Source organism: Prorops nasuta, unplaced genomic scaffold (assembly GCF_024137725.1).
Source record: "Prorops nasuta isolate Cenicafe-Biocafe unplaced genomic scaffold, Cenicafe_Pnas_1.2 PNAS00025, whole genome shotgun sequence".
NCBI lineage: Eukaryota > Metazoa > Arthropoda > Insecta > Hymenoptera > Bethylidae > Prorops > Prorops nasuta.
Genome location: NW_027116822.1, coordinates 2,648,836 through 2,671,689, shown reverse-complemented (window position 1 = coordinate 2,671,689; position 22,854 = coordinate 2,648,836). Strand labels below are relative to the sequence as shown.

Sequence of the window (22,854 nt, the reverse complement as noted above, 5' to 3'; positions counted from 1 at the left end):
TAAATCGAATAAAAGAATTCGACTCAACGAAGCTCGAACAAATTATCTTTTTATTTTACCTGTGTATTTTGAGTAGGAATTTGAAGAGTAAGCGCAAAACTGTTGGCATCAAAACTTTCATCAAGGGCTATTAGAGCTCCGTGTACCCCAGACTCTAAAAGATTGTTCCCATATTCCTGCAAGCATAACAATGTGTTTATTGTATATATTCGTCACGAATATATTAAATTATAATAATGCTTATTTTTTCACCTTGAGACCGATCGATTGTACCCATCTAATAACGCGATCATTACTCCACACAAGAACGTCGACATTGGCACCTTCAGCCATTCGTCTTCTCTCCTCCAGTTGTTGTCTATCATAGTTTAATCTCTTCAGACACGAAATGCCGTATTGTAAACTTGTCCTGGAAAGCGTAAGAGCATTACAATAAATTCGATGTCTTGAAAAACGAAATAACTACGAAAATAATGATTTTTATATTACCTGTGAAAGCTATCCACCATTCTGAGCTGGCCCCGGAGGTCCTTTTTGGTAAGGTGATCCAACATTCTTGCATCGACAAGGCACTCCATAAAAGTGGATCGATATTGAGGCAAACCAAGGCTTGGAAGCCAAACGTTGCCAATCCACTCATGATTCATATCTCCGAACGCCAAAGTGGTGCGGGAAGTTTTTGGTGCAGAAGGACTTGTCAAAGAAACCATCTCCTGGATCGCTAGCCTTAGCTTCAGTCGATGCAAAGGATTGCTGAAATTAATATATTAATGTAAACTTGAAACAGAAATACTGCAATCTCAACTACAAGGCATTCGCGTAATTTTTCAAACAAATAGTCTAATATAATATAGAAAGTATTATTGTATAAAAATTACACAAAGGCGTCATACCTTATACCAATCTCACGTTGAATTTCAGTATCACTTAGGGCACTCATAATGGCACCACTTTTGACATTAGCCCTGCACGCTGCAACATACCATGCAGGCATTCCAACCCACAGCTCCAACCAGGCAACTATCGTAGGTCCATTCCAGAGTGCAAATGGCGTACCAGCCTTCATAGCCTCTGCCAATAACTCGTGTCGTGATGAATCCAGCATACTACCAAATAAACCAAAATTAACCAATGTCCATTTTCTTCCAAACCATGCAGTATACATTCTTTTCTATTTATACTAAAGTTTGTTAGTATCAGGTGAGCCAGAAGAGTCTCATGTTAAGTAGTAAAGGTAAGTTGTACATATATAATTTTTATCATAATTAATTATAAATAATATTCTATTGAAGTGCGTTATAATATTTCTCTTGATATTAAATTAATTAACTAAGGTGGTATCACACCTTTTCTTTTTCCTACGATCAAAATCACTTTTGCTACCAAGAGTCCCAGCTACTGTCACTACATCTCCATAATCTGGGTCAGCAGGTGTGCCCATTCCACCCATCACCATTTCTCCTGGCATAGTTGCATCCTTCCCCTTGATCTAAGAATAAGAGCATTGTATTAAATGTTGTGAACGATTGTATTTGAAAAAGCCTTGTTAATTATCAGTAATCACATCATACCTTTTCTTTTTTACTAAAGAATCTGCCAAGGCTGCTCTTGATTCCTTTCTTCTTCTGGGCTGCTGCCACTGCAGCAGCTGTGGCTGGACTCATAGTTGCTTGCATGTGCTGAAGGTGTGAGCTGGATAATTGTCCAATTGGTAATCCTCCAACGCTAGATAGGTTGTTCTTGTGTAGACTGTCCTGGCTACTGTGGCGTGAGGACAATGGGGAAGGGGGAGTCCCAGAATTGAGTGCGCCGTTGTTATGCTGCCCATGCCTGCTGCATGGAGCGCTAATCTAGTTTCTATTTCTACTCTAACACTGTGCTACTGCATTCTCTGGCGAGATATCTTGTTGCTTCCAATGCATTTTGCTTATGATATAACTCAGTTTTAATTGTTCAATCGCGTACTTGCATTATTGAACGTACAAAGCAATTACTCTACAATGCAGTGGAAACATCAGACTAGAACTAGGGAACTTACAGATCTCAATTTAGTTGGAATACAAATAAGCATTGATTAATTTAATCTATCGTATTTATGTTCACATAATCCTCCATAATATACAAACTTTCAGAAAATGTACATTGCAATTTTCCTATTATTCCTTTAAACCAGCTTTGTACAAAGCCCACTTTGCAAGTCAAGCTTCTTGTCCAGTGTATGTACACCATTCTGGCCAATAACGTCAGAATTCTTGAATAACATCTAAACTTCAGTTTTAATTGTAAGCCATCATTTACAAGAATCGAGTATAAAAGCAATACCAGTCTTATTAATCTTAAGTTTAAACTATCTATCTCTATGATAAAAGCGTTACTATATTTTACAATTTATAAACTTCTAATTCAAGAGTTTTTGATTAACAAGCTAAGTTTATAAAAGTCGATAATTGATTTATTCCTTAATGAATTTCACGATGGTACCTACTCAGTTATGCATGCTAGGCATAAGAATCTGTAATTACATTATAATGGCATTGTTTTAGCTTCACTCTCCTTGATATTCTGTTATTTAGATCTAAATTTTCGTATTCATAAAAGACAACCTTGGGAAGGAAGTAGGTTGTTGCAAATGTACCACACGCAAATCTCTCGATTCCGTAAGTTCCCTTGACTGTTTGAGACAGCGATGCTTGTCGTGAATTAGGAAGGCTTGCACGTTTGTTGGGAAACAACTAGGAGCAGCTTCTTCCAGTGATTGACAACTAACTGATGCTTCATCGGTGCCACTGTGCTCGGAAATAGGGTCTGTGGGCATGTACATCTTTCTACAATTCTTCAGTATAACTTTATCCCTATTATTCTCTCACAACACTGTTTGTTCCATGTAGCAAAAGTTTTACCAGTGAGAAAGAGAGAAACAGAGAAATATTGAAACGTTACCATCGAGCCCACTTTGGCTGATCCCAAGGTTCCTTATTCCATACCCACATCTGCCCTTGGATCTTGAGCGCAGTGGCACTAGATGTGGAAGGCATGCATTATTAGAATCATTAAATAACCTGTGAGCGGGGTAACCGCCGCTGGAAAAGCCACTTTGTCCAGTACGTCTAGCATAGACAATTAAAAATGCCATTTTAAAAATATCTCAAGATTCAAAATACTGTATAATGTAGCTCAATGCATTAATTAATAATTTCCCAATCAGCCAATTCCGTTTAACCTACCCTATACTTTTATTTAGGTCAAAACGGTAATTGGAACTCTAATATCAGATAAGGTACAATTTCGGCCTTCGTACCTCCTGAGCTCTTCTTGACTGTGCGCCAGGGCTTGCACAACTCGTTCCAGTCTTAGAGATCTTGCTGTTAGTGGAGAGGCTGCGTCACTTCCTCCACTTCCGCCTCCTGTGCTATCTCGCTCACTCACAGAATGCAACTCTTCGCCGGACAGCTGCAACTGCCACAGGCAGAAAGCATTATATCATTTTTGTAATATATCTAGACAATTTCACTCGAATTATAATTGAACAGTAGTGTTAGGAAAGGAGAAACTTTGCGAGTGAGAGGAGAGCAAATTAAAGATGATCGTGCGAATGAGTGAGACAACAAACCTGGCTGGCTGGCAATGATTCCGAAAGCTGACCTGGGCTAGTTAAGGAAGCAGCGTATTGATGAAGATGGGCTGGTGACATTGAAGCTGGTGCCTAAGTTAAAAAAAATATTCTAAAAATCATGGAGGACTAAAGAAGCTAGGACTTGAAAGAGACGAAACTAAGTATAATTAAATAATCGATCTAATAATGAATAAAGGATCAATTAATAAATATTTAATATTGAGATAGGAGGATGATGGAGCCAAGGATGTTGGATAAAACTTACTGTATGATATTTATGTAAGTAATCCCTATTTGGACTATGATGCGATTTCGGAGTTGATCTTCCGCTGAGCGGAGGCGACGCTCTTTCCATGCTCCTGCCTCTCGCTAACAAATTCATGTGTTCTAAACTACCAACGCGAGACTCCAACTCCTCGGCACGAGCCTCTGTGCTTTGTTTTTCTTCCTGAAACATTATAAATATTCAGCATTACCTCATTTTCCAAGTATCCATGCTAATATAAGCTAGGATTAAACACAGTATCGTGGAAGATCGCAATTGACCAAAATAGATTCACCTGTATCAGCCTAATTTCATTATTTATGGCATCTAACTGCTCCTGTAGCATTAACGCCAAGGTTTGAGCATCGGTGTGTCCCGTTGGACTAATCACATCGGCTGTACAGCTAAAAATGCTCTCGTTATCCCCATCTCCTTCTGCATCACTGGAAACATCGAACGCTTGTTGCACGTTTGCTAAAACAGAGGCCTGCTGGAGCTTCTCCCATTCTGGTTCTGTCATTGTTCTGCCATAAGTCTACGAGTACAGAAAAAGATATCTTAAGAAAATCTCAGTAGATAAACAACCAATATTAATATTAATTTAATTAATTGAGCCTCCTTCACCAATATTCCTGTGTATTATAATTAAATTAACTCTATTTAATGTAAGTAAACCGACACTTTAATAAAATTAAATTAATTAAAATTAATTTAATTATATTAACAGGATCTTGGTTCGGTGCTCCAGTTACTGTAGAAATATCATCTTTCATCACCGATCGTTTTCCTCCTCTCCTAGGCAAGGAATGTGTATCGAAACTGCTGTGGCTGGCGCTCCTCGAGAAGGACCCCGGATCCACCGCATTTGGCGATAAGCTCCTCGTGAGAGCATCAGTTTGTTGAATGTTAAATGCTATTTCTTGCTGCAACATTTGTCGTTTTACATTGTCAATTTCCAGGCGCGCTTTCCCAAGCTCCTTCACAATCTCAGCTTTCTCATTTTGTAGATCCTCTGCTATTTTCCTTGTCTTCTCCAATTCCTGAGTAAGAGCGTTCTTTTCCTCCAAAGCGTGCATCCTCTCTTTCAAATGAACTTGCAATCTTTCGTTGGATTCTGCAGGAACATTAGTATAGTATTGGCTTTCAAATGAATGACATAGCATTTTGCCACTACAGTACTTTGAGTATAATTCCAATGCTTACCAGATAGCAATTTGTCAACAGTTGTACTGAGTCTCGTATTATGCTCCTCATTCATCTTTAGTCGTTGATTCACTCGCATCACTTCAGCGTTCTTTTCCTCTAACTGCGTCTCCAATCTCTGTATTCTATCTTCAGCACTACCGTGTCTCTCTTGAGCCTGCTTATAAATGTTTTTACAAAATTAATGTCGTTGCTCTTATCAATAATGCTTAGGGCTATTTCTCGATCCTGATTCCAATGAAAAATGACAATGAAAATGTTGATTTCTTTTTCAAATTATACGAACATCTCAAGATTTATAAGTCCTCTAATATATAGACTGTAGACTTTGCTCGATATAAGAACAATTAACATTCTGTTATGCTACTGAAAGCAACGTTTTGTTGAGATTTCCACATTCCAAACTTTCACGGCTAGATTTCTTGTAACACCAAACTTTAAAACATAACACCAATCTTTGTTTGCTATTCTAAGAGGTAGAGAAGAAAAAGAGTGATAAATGATATATACTATTTATATATAAAGAAAATCATTGCGCCTAATTGCAGCCGTCTCGAAAACAGAGAAAAGTGTAGATTATAAAATGAAATTGTAAAACACCGACAAGCTCTATGTATATCAGCATTGTGATTTGTAATAGAGTGTTAATTAGTCGTATCACAAAAATCCTGTTATTGTTTGCAAAAAAAATCACATAGATGCATTTATTCTGGTTTAGTGAAAATGTCCGAAAATGACTCTCGAATAACGTTTGATGTTCTGTATGACAGAGATGATATTAGTAAAATTATATGTACACAGCACGTAGACAGAGCAGAGGCTAATCAGAAAATGTGCAGCTTTGTCTGTAGATTTTCTAACTGGTTATGTAGATATGTTTATGTAGCAATAATGCAAGTCCTGATGAAAAGGAACACTTCCCAAATTCGTCACAGAAAATTAAGAGGAGCGTGCCGTGATAATTCTCCATTTAGAATTAGAGAAATGTATTTTCACCGTTTTAAGAGCAAGCTATCTAAACACAGATTAATTTTGGGAGTATCAGTAAAGTGCAGAGGAACAAAGAAGGGAGAACTGACAATGCTGACGATATGATTCCCCTGCGTACCTGGTTGGGCCTCCTCACCTGGGTCAGAGCCTCCATCCTCTGCTTTAATTGCTCTTCCATTTCCGGCAATTTAGCATATTGAGTTAATTTCTGATCTGCCAGCTCCAATTTTTCCTGTATAGCCGCGATTTTTTCTTCTTGGAGCTGAAACGTATTGTTAGCAGTCATACAGTGTTTACCATATAAAAATTATTTAACAGTAATTTTTGCAAACGTGAATTTTATATATATCGTGCAGACCTTTAGTTGAGCCTTTTTATGTTGAAGCTCCTGTTCTAATTTCTCATTCAAATCGTGCAAGCTGGTGGATTCTCGTTGAGCATTGAGATATCGTTTCTCGAGAGTCGCTATTCTTTCTTCTTGGTCCTCTTTTTGTGCTACGTTCTCACGCAAATCTCTTTGTAGTTTAACATTGGTATCTTGGGTTTTCAGCAGGTCCTTCTGGGCCTTTGACAATGTTTCCTCCAGCTCTGCGACTCTTCCACTCAGCTCAGCTACTCTTCGCTGCCATGTGCTCAGTTCAGAACTCTGCAATAATTCCATTCGTTATTCATAATGTCAATTTTTAAGCAGTGCATTCCCACGCTCTCTAATGGTATATAGTATATTTATTCCATAAATATTGCTTTCAACATTAAGGTTGAATTTCTTGCAAGATATTTAATTTTTGTAGTGTATTCATAAATGTATAAGTGTTCTTTTGTATAGATTTTTTCACACAAAATAATAATTCAAATTTAACTCTCAATCACTAATCATGCTGTACGATTGATACTCATACAAGAACATTCCAGAGGCATCATTGATAGGGTAGCATTTACATTTTAAAAAACGTTTAATTAGTGTTGTGCTGCGTGGGAAAGACTTTGCTAAAACTACTTGATAATTGTGTATAAGGATCACTTACCAACTGCCAATTAAAAAAAAGCATATTAATTCTAGAACATACTAAAATTTTGAATAAAAACTATTTAGGTCGAATGCATAAGAACCGAGGACAAGGTAAAAATGTTCCCATAAAAAATAAAAGAAAAACAAATAAATCAAATTAGTGATTAAAAAAAAGATTGGTGATTGAAAGACTTAAGGATATGAGTAAAAATTTCGTTTCCAATGATTCTTTTGCATGGTACTCGAGCTTTCAGCAAGAGTCGAAGATGATAAGCTACCTGGTGGTTCGCGAAGGCCACTTTACTCATTGGAACAATTCTTACCTGCTTATCTAGAGTGGCTTGCAAGTCTATTACTCGAACTGCTGAGTCCTGATCACTGGGATCCAGGCTTCCATTGCTGAGTCTACTGCCAATCTCAGATGGTTTCTCCGTACCTAGCTTTTGTATTGGTTGTTGTTGTTGTGTTTGCTGCTGCTGCTGCTGCTGCTGATGTTCATGCTGTGGTTCCGACTGCTGATCAATTGTCGTCTGCTCAGTCTCATTCTGCCCGATCATAACACTACATTCAGAATGCCTCGAATCCTTTGGATTTGCCCTACATTGCCTCTCAGTATCCCAAACACTACATATATACAGTCTAAACCGATACTACCGTGCACTAATTCTGATAAAATTTCATCAATACAGAGATTTTAATCCAATTTACAAGTGAACTTTTACCCCTTAACAATTTTCAAAGATTCAACACCCATCAAGACTCAATTATCTCTCATAATTTTTAAACTTATCCAGATTCCTACTCCATTTTTACTCAAATGTACATTTCTATGCAAGAATTTAATTTATATATTAACTTGACTCTACAAAGACACAATTATCGCTTCTCATTTACCTACTTATGGTATAATCTATAATAAATCTATATGATCTCCCTCACTAATGCAACGAAATGAGATTCAGCATTCAATGACAGAGTTTATAGATGAGCGATGGGGTCAAGATTGGCAGTGATTTGGAGAGATTTGATAATAGATAGATAAAGAATGGGGGTAGAGAGAAATAGAGCAAGAAAACAAAGAGAAAAAAAAACATTGAATTATGCTAAAACATGAACATGCAAAATGACAAAGTCCATGAATGCATTCTCCCAAACAATTCCAAACGCTTTTCACGTATCCATGATCAATGAGGTAGCAAGGTGTTTGGGTGTAGATGTGATAAAAATCTGTGAGTGCTAAATGCACGAGTGGTGCTGGCCGTTGAATTAGATGGTTTTGTGTCTTGATTTCTGTGGATACCTTGGTCTGTTGCTGTCCATCGTCCGGCTGGCCATTCTCTTTGGGTCTGTCTTCAGCTTTTGGTGGATGTCCGCTTACTTTATATTGTTGGAGCTGCAACCAGACTTATCTTAGATCGAGCCGAACGTTTTGCTGGCATATTCGCTTGCCTCTAAAAAGAAACTTAATATGTTGACCTCAAAATAACTAGCACCGAATCATTGCAATGGCATATCTAAAATTATAACAGATGTTTTACTCGTTAAATCCGTAAAGGTACCCGTATCGAGCCTGGTCCGAACGATAATAGACTCGAGTGAGCTAATTAATTCATGTCTCAAACTCCGTTTGGTGCATCAAAAGAGAAATAAGTCAAATGTCATTGAAGCAACAGAAAAAAATATCTCTTCCTGATATAGATCAAGTTTCCAGCTTATTCTTTACCTCTTCTTTGGTATGGGCTAATTCCTCCTCTAAAGTTGTATTCCTTTCCAGGGCAACGCGCAGACGTTCTCGTACCTGTTGAGGAAAATGGTACAGCGATTAATATTAATTTCACAGCCATCCTTATACTCATAGATACGACTTTGGAATAAACTGGTTCGAGGCTTTCATTGCTTCGTACGTCGTTTAACGAGAGCCTCGCCACCACCACCACCACCACCACCATTCCACCTTTACTTTTCGTTCGAGCTTAGTTTAATTTTATTGATCTTACCTTCTCATCCAGGGCTTTATGGTGCTCGAACAAACTCTTCAGGGCTTTCAGAACTTCCACCTCGGAGGAGACTCCAGATTGAGCCGCAGCTTGCCGTTTCACCACTGTCATCCTCAAAGATCGCTCGTGTCGTGAAACCAAACATTCCAGATGCTCCAGTAGAAGCTGAAAACACGATGAAGACTTTTACAACTGAATTTCTTTGCACTTCCATAAGCTAATTTATTTAACGAATAAAACTAACGAAACGTTGTGTGAGCGAAGAATAATGAAATTCCTTTAATATTTTCCTCCTTGCAATAATTTATCTCGAAAAATACTACCACCACTAAACGCAAAAATGAATTTAACGATTCTCGCGTTACGGTTAATTAAATCTTGGAGCAGAAACAATCAAATTGCTTTCATCCGTGATTAAGCGAGAAGAAAATTCGCTAAAGAATTCCGCGGTAATTAAATGTTTGATTTATGCGATTGAACGAACTGCCTCGTTCCACCGCGACTTTTATTACGTCGATTTCACAAGTCGCTAAAGAAAAATGTGAGATAAATATTCCGCTGAAACTTTTCGAGTCGCGTACACATTTTTTCATCCACCAATAATCCTCTCTTCGCGATATAAATAAAAACCCCTGTAATTTAATTATTCAACAACGATCGCGTTTTTCGACAACAACAAATTCGTCAATTTCAAATAAAAAATTTACAATAATTTAGTGGTAAGAGCAAATGAACCATTCTCCACGATCCAACATAAATTCACGACGACTGTCGTGGCTTACAAAGTTGTCCACGATTGCTTGCAATTTTACAAGAAAAAAAAGTTGGAGTGTGTGCGTGGAGAGTGGCGTTGAGAAGGAAGGAAGAAACGAGGAAAAATGGTTTGATAAAAACGTTTTATCCTCACTTACACGTGTGTTGTTTCGTTCTGCCTTGAGCTCCGAGATTTCCTCTTCTCGTTCGAGAATACTTTCGCGTGCAGCCGAGAGTTCCTTCGTCAGTTGGGAGAATTCCTGCAGCAAAGATCAACAAGTCACTCGTACAAGGCTTCTTCTCATTTGATTTTCATCTTAACTTTACAGACGAACGTTTTTCCTTGTGTATACGCACATATATATATAAAGAAGAGAAAATTCATTCTTATCCACCAAAACTCTCCCCCCCCCCCCCTCCCTATTCTGACCATAAAACACTGTTTCCACCGAGAATAAATGTCTCTTTCCCCTTTCTCCCAGCAAACCGATGTGTCTGATTATGCACGAACATAGTCTACTTATTTATGGCTCTTCGAGTGGTGCACGTGGTCACAATGATCGTGCCTGGGGTGTACAGTTGCAAGTCGAACGTTAAAAATATAAGATCAGTTTTACGAGGAAAATCAATAAGTTGTTGGCCACTGAAATAGCTTTGTCCTTAATGCAGTATTCGAGTGTGCGATGGTTTTTGGGTCAAACTACGATTTTATCTCAATCTTTGCAGCATCGTGGATCCAGGTCTCTGTGGGAAGGCGGGGCTAATTGTCCTGGAGCCAAAAATTTCTAGATCTCATCTTTATTGGGACGCAGCTTTGTAAAAGGCGAGTGGAGCGTTGAGCATGGTCCAGGATAAAATGGGAATTACCGATAAACGAATCGATGCAGTGTTTTGAATAAGAAAATATTATTGTTAATTTCGCAGCATTCTATTGGGTGTATAAATATTTAATGGCGCGATCCTATATCACCGTCCCTTTGCACTCGCTCGATTTTATTTGGTGAATCAGCAAATTTCTCACGAAGGAATTTCGCTCCTCTCTCTATTGCTGTACGATCATTCTCTTCCACACTCCCTATTCAGCAAAGTTTCTGGATTCACCGGTAAAGCAGCGTGCAATGCTATTATATTTCAATCATTAATAATTCATGCGAGACGCGTTTCGTCACATCTTCGGCTTCTTCCACGCGCTTTCAATCGTCGACCCACTTTATTCCGCAGCCGTTCATTATTTCATTGCGAATTACGCGTGTTCCACGGATCTCTTTGTCGCGAAATCTCGCTTACTCTTGATAAGCTTCGACCAATTGCTTGGTCTCACCTTGAATTTTTTCATTATTATATTCTTGTTATATATATATACATATATATGTATGTGTGATAATGAGATCGTCGTTGGGAGAATAAATATTTTTGCGATTAATTATTTATTAAATAAATTTTGTAAACTCTTGATTTGTTGCTCGAGTGACAAACTGTGTGTTCTTTTGATCGATCCTCGTTGCGCAAATATTGTACAAATGTTTTATATTCACTGCTAAAGTCTCGGTTAATTGTTCCAGATGAATCAATAACTTGTGGATGACTCAATTTTTGCAGGAAAAATTTGGTAAAGGAAAGTGATTTTTTGCATTCTTTTATTTCGAGTAATTAATTTGGGCGAGTCGAGTTAATTAGGTCCAAGGATTTTTTAGAGTGGATTCTTGTTCGAGGTTGAATAGCTCGATCATTGAATAGATTAAGAAAGGTCGTGGAACGAAGTAGGAAACGTTCGCTAAGGTTTACAGAGATTTTTTAGATAATTTAATTTTTCCAAGAAATTTTTCTATATTTGCCTCCAATTTCTTTGAGCTTTGCAAGGCCAAAAAAGTTAAAAATAGACGCAAATACAAAAGAACCTTCAAATAGACGTATCTTAGATGTATTCGACGCTTTTGGCTAATTTTGAAAACCTGAAATTCGCGGTCCAAATAATCGTCTCTCTAAAGGTTGATATCTTCTACTTGCAAAATGATTTTTTTTATTTTGAATAATTAATCTGGACGTTTCCACTTAATTAGATGCGAGAAAAAAATATTTTTTGGGTGAGTGGATTCACGTTCGAGTCTGAAAAGTTCAATAGTTGACTGGAGAGACGAAGAAAGGTCATGGAGCGAAGTAGGAGCAGTTCATTAAGGTTTTCAGTGGTGCACTATCGCAAGTTGCACTTACTCGAGTGACTCTCCTCTCCTCTATTTATAGGGAGGCTGCACCATTAGTTGAGAATAATTGCGTTCACCTCTAGTTCATTCGACCCAACGCAACGTCCCACAAACATCCCCTCGACTTCCCGCCAAAATCTCTCCACTCGTGGGTCCACTAATCACAGTTTGCAATTTCCACTTCCGTCACTTCTTAACTCGTCTTAATTTCAACCTTAATCAGGCTCACCTAAGTCATTTGTGTCCGGAAGGTTTCTACATTTTTTTTTCGATTTTATCCTCTTGCAAATAATTGTCAGGAAAAAAATCAATAAATGAACATTCTTCACTGATTTGCCACGAATTTCTTCGGGGTGAGTGGTCGATCAAAGAGAATTGTTGTTATAATTTTTATTAAACAGGAAGAGTAGATGAAACATTTTCCGAATAACAAGGACCAGGTGTGTTGATTTTGAAAGTTGAAAAACATTTTAGAATAGAAAACTTTGTTGCTTTTGATAAAAACCACGAATATGAATTTTTAAATCATTTTTAATGCACGTCAGACGGGTAAGAAAATTCTAAACACTAAAGTCAAGGTGTGTTGGTGTCGAATGCCAAGAAGCACCGAGGCGAGTGAGAATTAATTAATATAAACTTGAAAAAACACGATGAACCAGAAAACTTCTCCTCGATACCAGCTATGAATACCCATTCTCGTTTACTCGTGGCGCGCATACTGCGAATAATTTCGTGAATTTTAGTGCGCGTGCACCGGACGCCTAAGAATTTCATTTAACGAGATAAAAATGTCGGAAATTCCAAGTCGGGATTGCGTTTAAGATTAAACTGGGTCAGGGATATTATAGTGCGCTTTTAATATCAATATATAATCTACGATATTAATATACAAGGTGGAGAAGCAACATTGTTCGCGTGGAAAAACTCCATTTGTAAAAATAAGAAGAAAAAAAAACAAAAGTTGCATGATACTAAAGGTGACAATGTTGTACAAACAGAATTAACATGTGTGAAGGCATAAAGGAGATTCGAAGGTCATCTTTGGTATAACATTCTCTAATATTCATATACAAATAGTACACCTTGTATTATAAATACAGAAGGTTTCATATTTCCATACAAACGACGAAGATATTCAAAATAAATAAAGCTACTGCTCCAGCCTGTAGAAGAAAAAAAATACAGTAGAATTTTGATAGATTCTTCGTATCAAGGTTTGTTTTCTACCGTTAGGTCACGTAACGAAGTTGACGCTGTTCGATTATATTACGCAGGCATTCTTAAGATGCACACGCTCGCGCAGATAAGAATAATACTCTAAAGTCCCCTTCCCCCCTTTTTCAACAACGTGTATCGAACGCAGAAAATAAATACGCGAAGAAATCGAATGGGAGACTTTTGTCGTTTTTATTTTGGCAACGAAAAAGAGGAAACAATTATCGAGGAATACACGCGTGACCCAGCGCAGACGCGATTCCGCGTAGTTTGAGCTATTACGCGATCAGGCGGAACAGATACGTGCTGCTAATACGCATCGCGTGCACTTAATTGAATCCGACGACGATTCTGCATCAGCTGCGAGCAACCGATCCTCCGTAATACCTTAAAACGTAAACACAAGGGATTATCGCGGAATGTGCGTATAGTGGGCGAAAGAAAGAGAACGTCAGTATTTATGTAGAAAGTGGAAAGGACGTCTGCGAGCGAAAGCGGTTTGTCACGTTGCCTGCTCTCTATGGTAATATCGTTACGCGCGCGCGTTTGTTTATACTTCCAGTCGATTCGCTGAAAGCCCCCGGTCAATTACGAGCCACAGAGTTTGCTCGATAAACAAACACGGTGGAGAGTTAGAGGTTGAATGGTAATAATAAAAGACGAAACACACAAGAGGGATTTTATTATATTTATTGGAAGGAATTATATCGAGTTTCTGCTTTTCCAGTGCAGTTGAGAGACACTGCTATGGGAGGGAATTCTTGCAAGAAGGTTGCAGTTTAAGGCCGCCTCTTCTGTCCACAGTCCAGACAAGACTACTGATGCCTGTTATTCAATTAATCCGACTGCAATTCATGATTAAAAAATGATGTGGAGTGGTGGATAGAATCAGTGCCACTCTTGTGTGGTTTAAAAATGTATTTTAGGAGTAGAAACGTGCTTGGGGGGAACGTTTCGAGGATATATAGACGCGATTTAGAATGATTTAAGACGTCTTTTAAATATTGTGTTTTATTAGAGTAGCGATTATAGATTGGAGTTGCGATTAGGAAACTTTTCACAAAACGATTACGGCTACAAACGTCTTTTTCTCTCTTCACAGTCCATCCACAAAGCTACCAATCTTTATCCCTTTGATCCATTTATAATACACGTCTGTTCAACAGTTTCCAGTAAAGAAAATTGTCAGCGCGTGCGTTTAAAAATTGCAGTGGTTCGACTGGAGTAAAGCGGAGGAAATTTTCGCAAGACGATTGCAGCTCCGAACGTCCTCTTCGGTCCATGGTCCAGCTAAGACTACCAATGGTCGTTATCTCATTAATGTAGCTATAATGCATGGTTAATCTTCCGTGGCAAAGAAGAAAAAGCGTTGTGCAATGGAAAGGGTTGGCGCGTGCAGCTAAAAAATTGTAGCTGACGGAGTGCAATGCACCGGTACGCAAGATACGCTTTGCGATCAATACACCCCACCCACTGGTCGCCGGCGGCGCATGAATGAACCTCGCCTCGCCTCGCCTTTTACACTCTGCTGCGTGAGCCACCGAGTAGTAGTGGCTCTACTCGAGCTGCAACCACCAGTGGCTCTCAACGCTCTCCCTTCTGTACGACCTAAAACAACACCAGCCCTTTCCGAACCGACCAAAATCGCACTACATATTCTCCTTTATTAGGGAGGGACAGAATTTATCATTCTGTTGATGATTTCTTTAAAATATTCATTAAAAAATACAAAATTTCGAGACAAGATAGAGAGCGCGGTCTTGTGAAATTTCTGGAAACACATGAGAAGAAAAATGGGGAAAAAGGTGACGTAAGCAGTGACGCTCGAGTCACTCTGCCCTTCGCACTCGAATTCCTCACATGCGAAGCTGTAGGTGCAATCCAGTCTGCGTGAAATCGTTACGTCACACGCGTCCATATATGCGTGGATTGTTTTTAAGGTGGCAAAAAAATTGCTTTTCTCAGATTTCCCGGCAACTATGCTAACAACGGTCCATATCGAGGTGGTCAAAATTTCTAATGGAGAGTGTGGTGGTGGTGGAGGGGGAGGGGGGTGAGAAGAAAAGCCTCTTTCTCTCGGCAAATTACGCACGTGCGGTGTCGCGTGTGCACACGGTTATTGGGTTTCGAGACACTCGATATACACCCCCCCCCCTCCTCCTGGAGTTGGGAAATCCAGTATATTTACGTGGTGCATGTGTAACCGATTGCTTTACCTCGATAACAGCTCTCAATTGACTCACGCACGACTCTCTTCTCGATACACGCACTACCGAGTCTTGTAAAAATTTATTTCTCACTTAATTCAATTAAGCGAATTCAATTGAAGTAATGAACGAACAACTTTTTCATGTATACAATATAGTCTTGCTAAAACTTATTTATTATTTAATCCAATTATTTCACGCAGTACTCTCTCCTTTTTTAATAAATCCACCTTCGAGTCTAGTCAGAATTTATTTCTCCTCTAACTCGATTAATTCATACAGGACTCTTTTTCAGTACGTGCGCTATTGAATTTTGGCAAAACTTATTTTTTGTTCAATTCGAACAAGTCTTTTTTTGATACAAGCACTAACCAGTCTCATTAAAACTTATTCTAGCCAATTGAAAACAATAATTCTTTTTACAGGACAAAGGTCTCGATAATTTCCGTTTCCCTGATTGTTCGGGGCGTGCATAACGCAACGACCTCGCCGGAGCAACGACTGCAAAGTCCGCCGCACAATCTCATTTAAATGTCCCTGACCCACCAATAAGAAGAAATACAATACTGCAGATCCCTTTGTTTCATCCAACTCTTATGGGATCCGGGCCTCTGCTCGCTCCTGACAATTGGATTATCGTCGTTACGGATGAGAAAGGAGCGAGCGAATTTGTTCGATTTTCACTTGTTAATTAGCCGTAGGTGTGGAGAGTGAAGAATTCGAGCTGTTAGCGACTACTTAGGAACATGACACCTTACAACTCTGCACCCCAGCAACTGCAGCTAAGAAAGCGACGTGCTGCGGGTCGTTATCCTCAGTGCTACCGTTGGAAAACCTTTGCTTGAATTTTTTAACAACTTCCTTCGATTAGAAAACCTGAAGAAAAAAAAATTCTTTAATTACACAAATTTTTACTAATTAACCATAATAATAATTTCACCCAATTCGAGTCCTTAATTCCTGTCTTGCATATCGAATTAAATTATTGAAACTTGCTGCAAGGTTTCTCACGGAGAGCAAAACGGAGAAAGAAGAATTATTTTCCGGAGAATCACAAACAAACGTTGAAAATTCCATCAATTAAATCCCTCGGGACTTCCGTGTGTGGAAGCATAAAAATTAAACTCTGAATAAATTATCTGCTGTAGAGTTCCATTGGATAAAAATTGCTCAAGCTCATTGTTTTCGAGAAAGTTTCTCTCTGGCTGAATTCCAGTGTGGGTGGCACTGCCAGTAATGTCGTTTAAAGTCGTTCGGTTTGATTTACTGTAACAATGAGTATAATAATTAATTATAAATCTCTCGTGTCCAATTTCCTGTGTGCCAGTGAAGGACTAATTTTGAAGAGAAAAAATACTAACGCAATATGACTGGCTAACACAAAATTAACAGCGAAGAATAGCCTAGTCAATTTAAATTCCTGCGATTCTACTAACCACAACAAAGATCGTAATAATTGAATAAAAATCCTTTATATCCAAAGTCTCCTTGGAAGAATAAAAATTTTCTGAGAAGAGAAAACAAACGTAAACACAGGACTTGTCCAGAATAAAAATACAAATGGATAACACGAAATTAATAACGAGGGGAATCCAAACAAATTTCAATGAATTAAATTCCACGAACCATAACAAAGACCACGACAATCGAATAAAAATCCTTTACACCCAAATTTCCTTGGAATGATCAAAACTCTTTGAAAAGAAGAAACAATGAGAATGTGCGGAAAAAAATACGAGTGGCTAAGACGAAATTAATGGCGAAGAGTAGGCAGGCGCAGCTGTGCGATGCACGAAAAGCGATTTTTGACCGCGGTCAGCCCGCACGAAACTCGGCCAATGCTGAAAAATTAAAGGGAATCATTCTGGACGTTCCTGGCCCTCCGACTGGCTCGTTCGCGTGACTCGACTGGAAAAAGTACGATATCAATCCAAGATATTCCATGGATCCCTCCCATTAAATTACACCGTGCGATACGGTCTAAAAAACGAATACGTTTCGAGGCGATAAAAACATTAAATTGAACTATAAGTCTGTGGAAATAATAAGCTATATTCCAATAGCTTATATATACATATATATATATATATATATATATATATAGTTGGAAGGAAAAAAGAGAAGGTGCAGAAACACACTGAGCAATTACGTAGCTATGATACTGATAGCATTATCTTATCGCGTAGCTTTTATATTTTTACCACAAGCGGCATCTGCGTTCCTTTAAATCTTTCGCCATAGGTGGGAATACGTCCATTGTATAAACAGACGCGCGGGGTGCTGTATAAATCACATGGGGGCACGTGGGAGTGCAAAGAGAAATATAATGTAGAGCACCGTCGATATATCCTTGGAAAAGGGAGAAAACCGGCGACTATCGATCCATCCGCCGGCCGATTGGCTTTTATGTACGCGCGGGCGTAATCTACAGGGTGTCCCATAAGTACCCTCGCAACCAATGCAATTTTTACAATTGTGTAGTATTCTTTTGTTCCTTTAAAAACTCCATGTTGTACCAAGCACAGGTTTTTATGGCAATTCTATTTTTTTATTTGCTGTTATTAAAATAATTGTGGAAGTTTTTCTTTCAATGCTGAAGTTGAAGAGAGTCATTTTTCGATTTACCATCGTGAAAAAGCATCCTTAAATATTTCCATGCCCACACACATTTTTTATTTTCCAGTTGACTACAAAAATTTTAGTTGTTAATAATAATGAAGCTTTTTGATAGATATATATATATTTAGTTATAATTATAAAGATAATGGTGGAAGTACTTTTGCTTCGATGACGAAGTGGAAGTGAGTAATCCTTCCATTTACCACCATGGTAAAGCGTCCCCGACATATTTCGGGGCCCGCACGCATTTCCAATCGACTGTGGAAATTGGAGCTGGTTAGCTATCAGGAGCTCTGCCTGACACACATAACGCTGGAAAGCCAAGCGCGCCTGCCATACCAGAATTAATTGGATCCATCGTCCCCTTGTCTCCCAAAGTCCATACACGTTGAGATCATCAGCTATCACTCGTTTAATCATTATTTTCTGCATCTTATTTTGTATTCATAAAGAATACCATAGAGGATGATGTATCATTGATGAATAGAGCTCTTCTTTTGCCACAAGTTGAGAAAATTTACTTATGAAGAAATTGAAATTGAGAAAATAATTATTTCAAAAACCTCCCCCTGCACTCTCAATAAAATCCCACGATACAAATCCTTAAATCAACCAATCAAACTCTCCTTTTGCTCAAAACTGAACAAACAAAAACAACGGGTTCACGAGGAAACTACAAGTGAAAGAATCTTCATAGGAATAAACAAGAGTTATACAAAAATACACAATTACAAAATTGATATTGAAGATGAAAAAAAAGATGGAATAAATTTCAGTGGCTTTATGAATGAGTCGCATTACACATAATTAGGTGCAATAATTGGCAGTTACTCCACCCGCGCCGTGGGAAGAGATCTATTCTAGGTGACTGTGCGCGAGCACGAAAGGCCTGCACGAACCAATTGAAAAACTGAGCGCTTGATTGGTGTGCCAGAAAATATATGTCGCTCATTGCGCAACTAAAGAATTACATTTTGCTCGTTAAACCAAATCCATCCCCACCATGCAGCTCTTAACCTTCGAACGCTATAAGTAGGAGGCTATTGATGCACCGAAATCGACGAGATTGCGAAACAATTTATTATTGGAGAATTGATGAATCAGTGGAAGAGTCCCAGAGTGATAAGCGATATGTTGCTATTGATGACATCTGACATTTATACTTGGCTACTAATTGCATTCTCGTGTCTCTCCCAAGTTAAACACTGAAACAGAATAGAGAAACTATATAGTTAAAAGCCAGACTCGTAAGAACATACTTCCTTTTCAATGAAGCTTCGATCCATTCCGCGAATACTTGGGCCAAACTCTTGAATTTTCATGCTTTTTAAGCATTCACAGTTGAACCGACTATACAATTTGGCTCCCTGCAGAGTCCTCTTACAGAAGAGTCAGTAACAACAACACTGACTTCACGATGCTAATTAGGCTGTTTTTGTCTAGACGAGGAACGCTTCCAAGAAATTCCGTATAAGGAGCACTTTCAGTCTCGATGCAGCCAGCAATAAAATGTGTCTGGAAAGACGAAAAGCAGCGAGGCGATGAATGGTCAGGAAAATTGAAACGAGAATATGGATAGAGATAAGAGCTCGAGAAAACGAGGCTACGCTGTAATTGTTACGTAAACGTAGCAGTAATTACTGATCCATACTCAGCAGATATCGCGCAATTAGAAAAATACCAAGCGAACTCTCTATGCGAGATAGCTGGCTACAGCCACCAAAAGAGTTTGGTTTAATTTCAGTTTTCTTCGTAACGTAGTTGTTTGCATAATAATTCGGTGAAATTAGCGGTGAAAAGCGAGAATCTCTCAAAGCAATTGCCTATCTAGCTCTGCGAGCAATTGCTGCAACACTGTAGCTGGTTGAATATTCTTAACTGGATGAAAGGCTACCGATAGTAATCGGATTTAGTTTAATCCCAGTGCTGGCTCCCGTGTAATTCAATTATTAATGCCACTTGACATTTTATAGCGATGAATGAACAATAAACTCGCTTTTAACAACGATCCATAAAATCAGCTTCGTAAATCCATTCAAAAATTCACGAATCACACCTGCCAATCTCTTTCATTCACTCATTTAGAAACTCCGCCATTTTGGGAATTAATGACGCAGCAATATGGCGTCAATAGTTCAAATGTTCTAGGTTAGGAGTGTTTTTGATATGAGTTCTCTTGAAATAAGTACGGTTAGATATCTTGGAATTACGCGAGCCGTCTCAGTCCTCTCCTTGGTCTCGTGGAAAAGGTTAAAATAATGTTTTAAAAACGTGGTACGATTTTCAATTGTTTTAGCGGTTTCTTAGAAATAGCTTCGTGGGAGAAAAAGTTATAGGTTAGGGCGCCATAACTTGGTGCAAAAGTAGGTAGCGCCGTAAGTGGCGTTTGTTTTTTTTTAGTTTTAATTACTTGACGTCAAGGTACTGTACTACCGTGTCTCTTGATTGTACATGATAGGAATAACAATAGAGGTACAATCTATAAAAAGAAAGAAAGAATGGATTAATCATGAATAAATATGAGGGACAACAGCGTTAGGTTAGGATCGCGAATAGGTATATGTATATAAGGATTTAAGAAATGGATAAACTTTCCAACAAGTGAAACCTGCAAAAAGGAAGAAAAGAATTGATGATGAACAAACCTGAGGTACGTTGGCATTAATTTGCCGGTTGAGCGAATCCCGCTCCTTCTCAAGATCCTGGAGCCTGGCCTCAGCCTCCTGGAGGCGTTCCTGGCTCTCCCTGAGGGAGTCCATCAACTTGTCCCTCTCGTCGAGCATGGAGACCATCAGCTGCTCGAAGCTCGCATTATCCCCGGAGAACTGCGAGCTCCGTTGGTCAATACCGTCCTCTACGATGGTTGGCATCACGTCGCACATCATATTCCACATTTTGCAATAAAAATGCAAAAACACTAAAATCTCCGGCGCTGATACCCTCCAGAAATCCAATAATACTTGACTTCCGCTCTCTCTCTCTCTCTCTCAATCTTTCTTCCCCGCTTACTATTCAGTCATCTTTTATCTCTTTCTCTTCCTCGTTACTCCACTCTCACTCCCTTTATCATCTTCTCTTCTCTCACTGTAAGCAATAAATCATGAATTACTCGATCAAACACTCGGAACTCTGGTAATTATTACTCACTTTCAATCAGATTCACTTTTTCAACTTCGTACACTCGACTAAAATTTCTTTTTGTAAAATGTTGTCAGGATTTTCGAATTTTCGTTATTATAAAAATTGAATTAGAATATAACAGATTTTCTCAGTTCATTCATATCGAGCTTCATACTTTCTCAAGTTTCCGTTAAAGTGTTATTAAAGCCACCTAACCGAGACCCTTCGTTTTTGCGGTTAAACACTTCCAGCTTCACTGGATGCTTGTCATTTAAGCCTTAATAAGGTAGCAGCTCGGACGATTAAAGGGATTTCCTGGTTCTCCTCGTGTACTCCAGAATGCTGCGACCAAAGCCAAACGTATTTTGATTAGTCAGGCGAAAATTGCTGACTCTTGTGACTGGAAGGGAGGAGTAGAAATCTTTGGATTAATTAGAGAAACGAGTTTTTGAATTTGAAAAAATCGAAGAGAAAATTTGATCTACTAGACGGTAGTCGAGACGAGAGATTCGCAGTTTCATTTTGGGGTTAGAGCATCGCTCTTGGTTTTTCTCTTCACCGGCCGGTTCACCGGCTTATCACCAAAAACCAAATCCATGATTTCTCGCTTTCAGTGTCACGACAAGAAACGTACAAGTTCAGTCACAGGCACAGGCACTTCCATCCACGAAGAGGCCCCTAAACACCCCCGTCTCAACACCCTGACAATCACTTTCTTTGACAGCTACCTTATAAATCCCCTTGGATGCAACATTAAAACCCACATAACTATCTCTGGATCATTAAACGCCCTTAAACACCGAACGACGAAAATTCCAAGTGTCAGAGTAGAAAGCTTCCCGGGGAAGGTGTTCCACGGGAGATGACAATTCTCAGGTTAGGGAATAATCGCGTTCCTGGCTGAGTCTCCACAAGTCTTGGAGGATCCACCAGCTTCTTGGGGCTTTTGATGGGGAAAACTCGAGTTTTCCAAGAGATTTTCGTAGCACAAGATCCTGCAGGATTACGCGTTTCTCGCAGGACTATCCGATGGAGGAGCTCACGCGAGTTTTGAAGGATCACCACGGGATTTTTGAGCTGGTGGAGGTGGAGGACCGGAAGTTGGCACGAAGCTCAACACACGACGATCGGCATTTCGTTGGCATTTCGCAAAAAGCCGAACTGACACACCTACGGCTCACTCTCCTACCGCCCAGTCTCTATTCCACTACATTTCCGATAACGGCGGCCATCTTGCTTCGTGACGTCACGCCATTTCTCGCGAGTCGCGCAGCGCGCAATATGCGCACGGCTCACCAGAAATCTACCAATCACCGCTCTCCCCGCTCAACTTCCACGATATCCACCAATCATTCCATACTACTTTCACATCGACAAATCACGATATTTTTCGTATAAACCTTCCACTCCTATTCGTCGATATTCTTATTGCTCACGTCTGTCCCATTGAATCTGCAATTTATATTTGATTAATTTCATTCTTATAAAAACGTATACAATTATTTTAAAATTAAATTTTAAATACACCTTTACTCTTACATTTTTAATTATTAGAACTCTCATGAGAAACATTTTGACCTATTTTGTGTTGTCTTCAGAACAATTATTTTTTGAATTTCGCTCCGTTTTATTTGGCGCGAAAACTCTGCCGAATTTGAATCA

General features: G+C 39.0%; 1 protein-coding gene and 1 long non-coding RNA gene across 4 annotated transcripts in view; both read right to left on the bottom strand.

The window, feature by feature from the left end:
* The window catches only part of Liprin-alpha (PTPRF interacting protein alpha), a 29,732-nt gene extending 7,310 nt beyond the window's left edge, over positions 1-22,422 (bottom strand). The window contains exons 1-20 of one of the 3 annotated variants that reach the window (XM_066741735.1): positions 20,718-22,422; positions 9,989-10,090; positions 9,078-9,242; positions 8,804-8,878; positions 8,381-8,473; positions 7,404-7,625; positions 6,430-6,717; positions 6,190-6,333; positions 5,082-5,238; positions 4,655-4,992; positions 4,174-4,413; positions 3,879-4,061; positions 3,299-3,456; positions 3,060-3,107; positions 1,572-1,830; positions 1,347-1,489; positions 894-1,106; positions 490-753; positions 253-409; positions 60-176 (exon numbers count right to left, since the gene is read on the bottom strand). In XM_066741735.1, coding sequence (XP_066597832.1) covers positions 60-176; positions 253-409; positions 490-753; positions 894-1,106; positions 1,347-1,489; positions 1,572-1,830; positions 3,060-3,107; positions 3,299-3,456; positions 3,879-4,061; positions 4,174-4,413; positions 4,655-4,992; positions 5,082-5,238; positions 6,190-6,333; positions 6,430-6,717; positions 7,404-7,625; positions 8,381-8,473; positions 8,804-8,878; positions 9,078-9,242; positions 9,989-10,090; positions 20,718-20,966 — 3,615 coding nt within the window. In that variant the 5' untranslated portion in view covers positions 20,967-22,422. Of the gene's footprint in view, positions 1-59; positions 177-252; positions 410-489; positions 754-893; positions 1,107-1,346; positions 1,490-1,571; positions 1,831-3,059; positions 3,108-3,298; positions 3,457-3,610; positions 3,704-3,878; positions 4,062-4,173; positions 4,414-4,654; positions 4,993-5,081; positions 5,242-6,189; positions 6,334-6,429; positions 6,718-7,403; positions 7,687-8,380; positions 8,474-8,803; positions 8,881-9,077; positions 9,243-9,988; positions 10,091-20,717 lie in introns of those variants that run through there. The other 2 variants (XM_066741736.1, XM_066741734.1) reach the window with 2 other exon arrangements.
* On the bottom strand, positions 14,017-19,584 carry LOC136782375 (uncharacterized). Its single transcript, XR_010824117.1, has 4 exons — positions 18,231-19,584; positions 16,815-18,140; positions 16,394-16,719; positions 14,017-16,329 (listed from the first exon to the last, which is right to left on the bottom strand). It is a non-coding gene; the product is annotated as an uncharacterized lncRNA (long non-coding RNA).
* Positions 22,423-22,854: the final 432 nt, after the last annotated feature.